This window comes from Lepidothrix coronata, unplaced genomic scaffold (genome assembly GCF_001604755.1).
Source record: "Lepidothrix coronata isolate B3197 unplaced genomic scaffold, Lepidothrix_coronata-1.0 Scaffold122, whole genome shotgun sequence".
Classification (NCBI taxonomy): Eukaryota; Metazoa; Chordata; class Aves; order Passeriformes; family Pipridae; genus Lepidothrix; species Lepidothrix coronata.
The window spans coordinates 1,539,299-1,549,513 of record NW_016690302.1 but is presented as its reverse complement, the minus strand read 5'-3'; the positions used below and the strand labels follow the sequence as shown (position 1 = coordinate 1,549,513).

The window sequence follows — 10,215 nt, the reverse complement described above, 5'->3', positions numbered from 1 at the left end:
AAAGCAACTGGGGGGAAGGAAGGGGAGGAAAAAAACAACACACAAAAAAAAAAAAAAAGAAAAAGCACAACAGATCTCTGAATCTTCCTACCACAGTATCTCTCTCTCTCTCTCTCTCTCTCCTCTCTCTCTCTCTCTGTCTCTCCCCCTCCCTCCCTCCCCCCCTCCTCCTTCAAAACCTCAAGGTCCTTAGCAATCTTCCCCCTCTGGATTGTACGGAAACACTCAAGCCTTTTGCATTACTGCAGCCCTACAAACCAACAGAAAATATCTAATATACAATTACAGCATCCCCGACCAGATTTAAAATCAATATCCTCCCATAATAACGCTGGGGGAAACTGAAAGCATGATGGTGCATATGGGCAGGAAGGAAGAGCCTGTTTGTCACTGCAAGCATCAAATTCTCATCTATCAAGGGCTTGTTAAAGATGCAGCATCTTAAAAGGGAAAAAAAAAAAACACCATCTCACAAACAAGCACCATATTTGAGTGAGAATAGGTTGTATCTGCCTGTGCATCCACACACGTGCAAAGCTGCTGCAATCTGCCCAAAATGTGTGGGTTAGGGAAGGTTACAAACCCCCCTCGGTCCTGTTTATAACAACAACGACATTATTTCTGTTCCAGGGGACGTTTTCAGCCAAGCAACTGTCCCTCGCACTCAGAATCACTCCCCATCACTTGGAATTCAGCTGAGCAGCCCAGGTTCCTGCCTTGGCACTGGATTTATCAAGAGATCCAGGGCACAGGTCTGTGGCTGCCACAAGCTGAGTGCAGAGAGCAGCCAGACACTGTGCCCAGGGCAGCCCTACCAGCCCTCCTCTATCCCAGGAGCAATCCAGGAGCTCTGCAAAGTTCCAAGTGGCATTTCAAGCTTTTAAAGAGCACAGGGCTGCCTCCGACCTCATCTTGCCATGACCCTGTCACCCCAGCCCCTTAACAGAACTGGCACTCAAGAGACGACTGCAGAGCCTTGAGACCATCCAGAACCAAGAGCAAAGGAAAGCACAACAGTAGCAACTGAAAAGCAGATGGGAAAGGCCAGAGTCAGCCAGTGGTGGCACTGAAGTTCTCTCAGCACTTCACATCCCAGGTGTTGAGCCAGTCTTTCCATTTGAATTTTATCAATCCTCCTGCCTCAGTTTCCCCTTTGCACAAACTCCTGCAAAGCCACAGACGGTCTCAGCTTGCCAAGGCAGCACCAGAGCTCGGAAGTACCTGGCCACAGAGCACAAACAGAGGCACCAGCTCCCTCCCCACGGAACGCTTCATTCTTCATGCTGATTTTCCTGGAAACGTTATAGCCTGATGCTGCAAACCCTCAGAGCGCTGGAGGCCAAGTTCACATATCCTCCCCAGAAGTGTTCTCATCCAGGATTTGTGGCTTTGGAACAACGAGAAGTCCCGTTGCTCCGCTCGCCCCTCCCAGCCCCGGGCCAGGAGGCAGCAAAGCCCAACGAGGGCTTTTTAAGGCAGGAAGAGACTCCATGGAAAAAGAACTGGTGACAGAAGCACCGGTTCCATGTGACAGCAGTTGGAATGTGAGCAGTGAAGATTCCTTGGTTTCACAGCTCTGCCAAGGCACCTCATTACCCCCCATCCCTGCTTCCCTCCCGCTGTTCCACTCCCACCCCCGGGCCCATCTGCCAGCAGACGCTCGCTCCGACTCGCGCCGTGCCCTGCTATTCCCACTGTTCCCACACACGTCAGCAGGACAGGCTGCAAGCCCCATCTCCCTCCCAGGCAGCTGCACTGGTGCAGGGGAAGGCCAAGATCAAGCAGGAACTCTGAAACAGCACCAACTCCCTCAGACCTGTGCTCCTCCAGCCTCCAGAACCCCCCCACCTCTGGGCATGCAGGGAGGTGTGACATCCCACCACGGGGAGAGGTCTCAGGTGTCCTGCCCCTGGCTTGGTCCTCCAGAGGGATCCCACATTAGTGATTTAATCCCCAGGATGATCCTTCCAGCATCTCAGGTTCACCTTGTAGCACAGCCCCAAATCCCGTGCGCTGAGCCCATATTTGGGCTGCCCCCCAGCAGGTTTTTGGCACAAAATGAAACATTTCCTCTTTTCCATTTTATTATTTTTTTTTGTTTAAGGCAAAGCCCTGCAATGTGGCAGAGATGCCCCTGGCCCCAGAAGTGTGGGGACTGAATCAACAGGACACACAGTAAGCAAGGAAAAGGGAACAATTATCATCAGCAGCCAGTACGGAGGCACAAAGATCTAACAACCCACCCCAAATTTACCGAGTCATGAGGAGAGCACAAGCCTGAACAGCAACCTTCTGAGCTCCAGCCCAGTGTTTTAAGAAGTCATACCCCATCTTTGCTTTTCTTCCTTAGCTGCAAAGCAGGGCAGAGGCAGGTCCCAGTTTCATTAATTATTAGGTTAACTCACAGTTTCCGGGGTACAACCTCAACAGCGACGTGTTTGTGTTTCCTTTCCTCTTCACAACTTAACCCACGTGCCCAGCTTTGCCACACCACTGACACCTGCCAAACACACGCCCCCTTTTACAGGGCCCTGCACTCTTAAATTCATCCCTTTATCTCCACGTGCCACTCATCCAACCCTCCCCTGCGCTCACACAAAGAGCCAGGACACTGGGGTGGGAGCAGCCACAGTCCATCTCCCCCTGACTTTGCAGCAGCAGCAGCACCAAATCTGTTTTGCAAATGAGCTGGCAGTGCAGCTCCTGGATGTCTCACCACCCTCACAGAGACAGGTTGTGCATCGAGTACATTGCTACTGATGGACCACAGAGCCCCAGGACAGCTGTTTGCTCAGCCCATGCACCTGCAAAGGGCAGCACTTCACCTTAAAGGGTGGGGAGGGATGACTGGGGGAAGGGGGCTTTGGTTTTTTTATTCCCCGAATTCCTTTTGCTTTTGCCTCTTCTCTCCTGCCTTCTGCAAAGCATTTCAGCTGAAAGGGAGCCAAATCAGGGCAGTTTTTAATATCAAAGCTGAGAAAGAAAGACATTATCAGTAGAACTGGAACGTTATGAAGCTGGGCCAGGCAATAACACAAGGAAGGGGGGCTGGGGGAAGCCCCAAGAATACTGATCACTCCCTGCCACCAGTGCAGCACAGCCCTGACCACAAAACCCCCCACCCACACAGGTCCCCAGACCCCACATTTACCTCCAAGGCTCCTGCTGGCCTGGCAAGGCAGTACAGAAAGTGATCCAGAGGGAGGTTTTTTGGGAACAAAGTCAAATATTTTCCCCAAAGATCTCGAAATCAAAGTGGATTTTCCCCCTCTCTCTCAGCACTCACCTCCTACACTGAAGCATGAACAGAGACAGGCCTGGAAAGCAGGTGAGCTGGAGGAGGACAGTGCTGTCCCTACAAACAGGGATCACCCAACAGCTTTGCACCATAAGGAGAAAGGATGTGGGCATGGCACCATAAACCCAGCTTGTGTGGAAGCCAGGTTAGGTGGGGTTTATTTTGTCTCCTGCACTGCCTCTAATCCTCAGCCTCCCAGCACTCAGCAGAGCTGGGTGGCTTAAGAGTCATCTTCACCAACACATCTAAGAATCCCAAGCCTCCTTATCAGCTTTGATGAGAGGACTTGGGAGCCTAAGTCTGGGAAGATTAGAAAATCTATCTCTAGGTTTCCCCAAAGACGGGGGGACTTTATCTCCACTCTTTACATGGGAATCTGCAGCAGAGGAGATGCACCAAGGACACACATGGTGAGAACAGTGACTGGGCAAAGGAATTCACCTGGAGAAGGGACAGGAATGAGGTGGTCACAACATTTCTGGCCCTCCAGTGTTGCTAAATGGGTGGGCTACAGAGTCCCAATTACGGCTGAGGGACTGCACCAAATTCTTCTGCACTGTGTTCACGCTCCAGCACGAGGGGAAGAGATCAAGACCTATCTCACGCTCCCTATCCATCGCCCTGGGTTTGCTCTGAAAGCTTCTTGGACCCAGAAGTCCTGAGTCAACACAGAACTGAGCCAACTTACAGGGGAAATCACCCAGGCTCACATAGCCAACATCTAACCAGAGCAGAGTCCTTTTTCCGCCTCCTTTCCCATTATTTTAAGAGGAACAAAACATCCTCCCTCTCTCTTAACTCCCCCATCAAACTTAAACCCTGAAGATGACAATCCCCACTGACCAGCCTGAAATGTCTTGGCAGTATCTCCACTTATTCAGCTCTCCCCTTCCCTCTACCACAACCAGGCTCCCACCAGAGGAGCTCCTCCGCTCAGACAACTCCGGAGCTCCATCCCAGCTGCTCAGCCCGTCCCTGTGCCGAACCAGACACGTTTGGGGGGACCCTGGAGCCTCAATCCCGCAGCCGTGGGCTCGTCTTTGTAAGGAGCTGCCCCAGCAGTCCCAGAGCTGCTCCCAACAAAGGCAGTCCCTGCTCACAGAGTGTGGAATCCAGCTGCGCATCGGCACCCGGCCCTTGCCAGCAGGAATCAATGGAACAAAGGGAGAGTGAAGCACAAGGTCATGGGAATAACGGGCCATAATTTAACTGAGGGCAACAAGAATGGGGGGGAAAAAAAAATAAAAATTATTGGGGAAGCTGGGGGAAGGGAAGCAGCAAGTGAGCTTCTGGGATTTGGGAATCCTGGAACAATACAAGTGCTTGCCAGCTCACGGGGCAGGGACAGCTCTAGCAAGGAAGGAGGGAATGTCACTGCAAAGGGGTGTCAAACCAGCTGCAAAATAAAGGCAGCATCCTCCTCACAGCAGGTCAGCTTAATGGTTTTAGGGACATGGCAGGCAGCAGGCTTCAAACCTTAGTTACTGCACTGGGTTATCTCGCCCGCCCCTTTGTGTCTCCACATCTTTATCTATTTGCTGGATGTCATTTAGATTTAGATTGCAAGTGCTCCAGCACAGGGGCATTTCCTTCTGCTGGCTGCTGTGTCAGGCTGACAGCACAAACAGCACACACAGCAGAGCAAGGTGGGCACTCCTGGCTCAGGAATGTCCCTAGCCCAGACCAACATGTCTGCAAACATTCCCTAAGCATCATACTTCAAGTTCTCTGGGACAAGAGGATCTTGGACCAGGAAGAAAAACAGGAAATAAAGGGGAGGGAGGAATGGGACACACAAATGGGCTCTTAGTACAAAGCAAGGAGGATGGAATATTGAGCAATCAAAGGTTTTTCTCTTTCCTGCTCATTTTGAGAGAACTTTGGCAGACTGGTTGTGCAGCCACTCCTCTCAATGGCAGAGAAGGACTCCAGTTGGCAAGAGTCAGTGAGCATCAGCTGCTGACCTCAATGCATTACACAGGAGCACCCCAAAGGTAGGCTTGGTGTCACTAACCCCTTCCAAAACACGAGCTGACCCCAGCACATATGAAAGAGGGAGCTGAGTAGATGTACAACATACCAACCACCCTTTCCTTGGCATGGGAAGCAGCCTGCATCCCCTTCCTCAGCTCCAACCACAAGGCCATCTGCCTTTCCTCCTACCATCCACAGTATCCTGCTACTTCCCACCTCCTCGTGCTCACTTGACTTGCCTTGCTGGAGCAAAGCACCCGAAAGGACTGTCCAATATTTCAGTTGCCAAGGGGTGAGGGAGGTGCAGGTGATGCTGGAGCCACCCTCCTGCCTGTCTGTAATGAGGCTGTTTATTAGGGAAAGTGCACCAACACCCCCGTCTCCCAGGTTCTTACAAAATTCATTTTTACAGCACGCACCAAGCCACAGAAAGGTGGTAAATATTCATAGTATGAAAAACGCTCATGGAAGGGATATGCTGCACTTAAGAGAGAGATGTGAATTAATTTTATATGCTGTAGAGAGGCTTTTTAGCAGTCACAAACTTGTGAATCTCCACTTTCTTCCAGAAAAGATTCAAAGAACGAGGATGGGAGAGTGGGCTGGAAGTCCAGGGTTTAGGAGACTCACTTGCTCTAGAAAGGAGCATCTTCTAGCAGGTAAGACATGAGAAGGGGAAAGCCTGATAAATCAGAAGACCAGTAAGGATCAGGTTGCCCAGAAAGTGAACTCCCCATCCCTGGAAGTGTTCAAGGCCAAGGACAGAGGTTGGAGCAACCTGGTCTAGTGGAAGATGTTCCTGCCCATGGCAGGGGGTGGAACAAGATGATCTTTAAAGGTCTCTTCCAACCCAAACCAGTCTGTGATTCTGTGACCACAAACCCCTTGGGCAAAGATCCTTTGGCCTCCATTTATGTATCTGTGATAAAAAGCTACGAGAACTGGCATCACCCCTCTGACACAGTCCCCGAGTCCTGGGGAATGCCACACATCACCCAACCACGCCCCAGGGCAGGGACAGCATTCCCACTTCCCTGCAGGCTCCTGGGTGCTCAGTCTGCACGTGGTCTGTGCCAGGAGCCTGGTATTCCCCTCCAAGCCCCAGCACAGCTATTCCACCTCCCTGGCTACTCCTTCCACCAGCCTCCCAGCATTTCTTCAGAACAGCCAAGGCTGAGGACAGTGATTCCCAGCAGAGCTGCTGGTGGTGCTGTACCCCCTTAGCACCACCTAAATGTCCGATTGCACTCATCCAGCCCCTGAAAAAAACAGCTCCTCCAGCCCGTGACAGCTTTGACAGCCAGACTCCTTAATTCCTTTTTCTTATTCCCTTAATCTGTCATCTTTATCAGGCTGGGGAAGTGCCAGGCAGCGTGCAGGAGCCCCGGCCCCGATCAATCTCCACATTACAGCTGACAGAATGGTGCTAATAACTTATTGATCTAATGTTTGCCAAGCCCCACGGGGCTGAAAGGCTGCCATTGATTGGCTTGAGGGAAGGAGCCTCTCAGCTGAGAGCGGGGCGGAAAGCCTTCGAATTGTCTTCTTCCCGAGGAGCTTGGAGATGGAGGGAGGGTGGGGAAGGGAGAGCAGGGACGAGGACAGGGGAAATAAAAGAGGAAGAGAAATGGAAAGGAAGGAGGATACGAGGGTGAGGTGGAGATTAAGACTGGAAAAGGAAGCGGGGGGGGGAGGGAAAAGGGGTTTGAGAACCAAAGGAACGCGAGGAGGAGGGGAAAGAGCAGGAAAGGGGAGAAGGGTAAAGGGAAGGAAAGGAACTGGGAACACAAAGATTGTGCATAGATGAAAAATTAATGAAATAGGCAGCTGACCCTCTTCTTGCTCACAGCAGATCATTAATAAAATCTTTCCAACACCCAAACCTCCATCCTTGGACAACTCTTCCCAAGTCTGTTCATGTTTGACAAAGCATGTGGCACAGCTGACTCCCTGACCAGGTCTGGAACCACAAGCTTTATCTGGGGAGAGGGCAGCATTAGGACAGATTCCAGTTCCCCACAGGGACATACACCCAACTCGACCCTTGAGAATCCCCACCCATCTCCCTGATTTGCACTGAAGAGGCCAATAACCACAGAAAGTCAGCAGAGATGCTCAGCAGAGGGAAAGGAGTTGTGGGTCTTTACTGTGCCCCTGTGGAAAAACCTGGGAGAAACCTGCAGGGACAGCAGGAGGAAAAAAACCCAAACCAATACATGACCTTTCCCAAATTATAGTAACAGTTGTGGTCTCCTTTCCCATTTCCCCTGGATCAGCCCAGGCAGCCCGGCTTTGCCAAAGGGCAGAGGTGCTGGAGCAGGGCTGAAGCAGAGACTGAGCTGGCAGGACTTCAAGCACAGGCAGTCACAGGGTCACACACTGCCCTGGCAGGTTTGCCTGACCTGTGGCTCTAAATGCCTAGTGCTCATTCTGTCCAGGTCTCTTTTTCTTGGTGGACTTCTCTCAACTCTACCCATCCAAAAGGCTGAGTCAGCATTTCCATGTGTCTCCTCCAACACAGCTCTCCCACTCACAGATCCCTGCACCCCTCTCCCTTTGGCAGGACTTTTCCCCTCCCCATCACCCGACCTGGGAGCCACTGATTGCTTGGAAGAAACAGGGAGCAGAGCAGGAGCTCAGTGCCCGCTCCTGGCACCTCTCATCCCAACAGGAGCTTTGCAGACACGCAGCTGTGAGGGGTTCCTGGGGCACAGGAGCAGGGAGCCAGGCCCTGCAGGACTAACCCACGGCACCCAAACCTGGTGACACAGATACACATGGGCACTGGAGCTGGAGTAGGGCCAAACCCTGGCTCTGAAGCATCAGCTTGACTTGTGGCAGGGTCAGAGCTGCCAGCTCTGCCACCCAGCAGTGAGAGTGGACAAGGCAGGTGCCAGGTCACAGTCCACACTGGATCTCTATATATAACACCAGGGAGGTGTCACAGCACCAGGGATCTGTTTTCAGCTCCTTAGTAGCTGCCTGTGAGGCACCTGGCAAAGGAGGTGGAGGCAGGGGGCGGGAAGAGGTTATTTCTGGAAGCAGGATAATCTTGCTCTTCCCAGAGCCGCAAGGAAAGGAAGGAGGAGTCCGTGTTTATTTCAGCTTCGGAGCTGCAACGTGGACTGGCCATGAGTTGGTGGATCCCACTCCAGAGAGTGACAGACTCCTTGTCCTGACTGTGGCCAGTCTGCCCCATTCACACCAGGCACAGAGGACACCAGGATACTCAAGGTGCCCATGGTGAGCCCAGTCCAACTGTGGCACCCCTTTCCTAAAACTGAGGGAGAAACACCTTGGAACGCCCCAGTGACCTTCCCAAAGGTGTTTGCAGAGCCATCCTACAAGAACTCTCCTGCCAGAGGCAGGCTTTAAACCCCTGCCAAGGTTGGACTCGATGATCTTAGAGAGAGATCTTACGAGATCTCTTAGAGAGATCTTTTCCAACCTTTACAATCCGAAGTTTATTGAGCTCCAAGAACAGGGCACTGAACTTCCTCAGCTCCTTCTCCTCCTGCAGTGACAAAGCCAAGAGTAAAACCTGAACACTCACACCAGCAAAACCCCAGGCAGCTGCAGGGCACAGCAAAAGGAAACACTTCCATGTTGGGCTTTCCCATTTTTCCTTCCCCTCCCAGGAACCTCTGCTTGTATTACAAAAGGGTTGTTGGTCACCTCCCACTCCTGCAAGGCCTCAGGAGAAATAAAAATGAACTTAAATAGAGCACAAAGAGAGGACAGTCCTCCAGCTCCAAGCCAAGAAGAGGATGAAGGGCACTGACAGAGCCTCAACCCTCAGGTTGCCTAGGTAAACAATTGTCCTTCATGGTAAAACACATAAACAACAGTGCCTGGGCTTGCAGCTCCTGGATGCCCATTTGGTGCTGATTTTCTGCTCAATTTAAGGCAGCAGTCCAATAAAGGCTGCTGCTTTTTTTCCCTGTTGTTTGGCTTAGTTAAATGAAAACACGTCTGCATCCCAGCTCATTATCACACGCTCCGAGAGCAGCCGTTCGCTGTGATTCTGTCTCTAACCATTAGCTGGAACATCCGTGATCCCAATTCTTTTCCACCCCCCAATATTAACTCCTCCTTTGCAGACGAAAGCTCTGGGTCTCAGTGCAAAGCCAAATGAGGTCACTGGGAAGGCCTCCATGGCAGGCACAAAGAATTCAGGGACAGGCCCGCAGGAGGTGAGAGACACCCAGATCCATCCATCTCCAAGCACTGCCCTGTCAACAAAAATTCCACATTCCTAAATGTGAAGCTCTTTACAGCTCACTCCTAAAATTTCTCCTTCGCTTAGTCAACAGAGCATCAAGTGGAGAGATGAGACAGGAGGGTTAATACAGAACAAATAACCTCACAGAGAGAAGAGAGAAGTCTCTTTCATGACGTTTTTGGGACATGTGGATGAACATTGCTTTTCCAGGACTGCAAAAGCACCATACCTGGCCTCCAGTGGAGCAGGACTCCTAAACTGGGTCTCCTCAAGGGACACAGGTGTCATGTCCCCCCTGCCACGTGGGATTTCCACAGGAATCACTGCAGGTTAACACTGAGGACACCCCTGCTCTGAGGCCAAGGCTCTCAGGGTTTGGCATTTCCATCACGTTGAACCAATAACCCCTAGAAGAAGCCCAAGTTCTCTGGGAGCTCTGCACTGCTGGAAAGCTGGCCTTCCCACACCACAGCCAAGGAAGCCTCTAATCACTGGGGAAGGGGTCTTGAACCCACGACCTTGAATCCATGAGCAGTCCCCAATATTATCTGCAGAACCACGGTGACCTGCTCGCTGTTTGGAGAGAGACCTGACACTCTGCCCTGTCTCCTCTCAGACAATATCCACACCAAGCCAACTCCCTCCAGTCACGAGGGGCAGAAGGAAGAGAGGGAAGATCTACCCACCTTCCTCTAGCATCAGTGAGCCTGATTCTTCCACT

General features: G+C 51.7%; 1 protein-coding gene across 1 annotated transcript in view; it reads right to left on the bottom strand.

Annotated features, from left to right (window-relative positions):
* The window catches only part of SAMD11 (sterile alpha motif domain containing 11), a 115,461-nt gene that overhangs the window by 37,641 nt on the left and 67,605 nt on the right, over positions 1-10,215 (bottom strand). Inside the window, exon 8 of the mRNA XM_017825686.1 lies at positions 9,724-9,758. Coding sequence (XP_017681175.1) covers positions 9,724-9,758 — 35 coding nt within the window. The remainder of the gene's footprint in view (positions 1-9,723; positions 9,759-10,215) is intronic.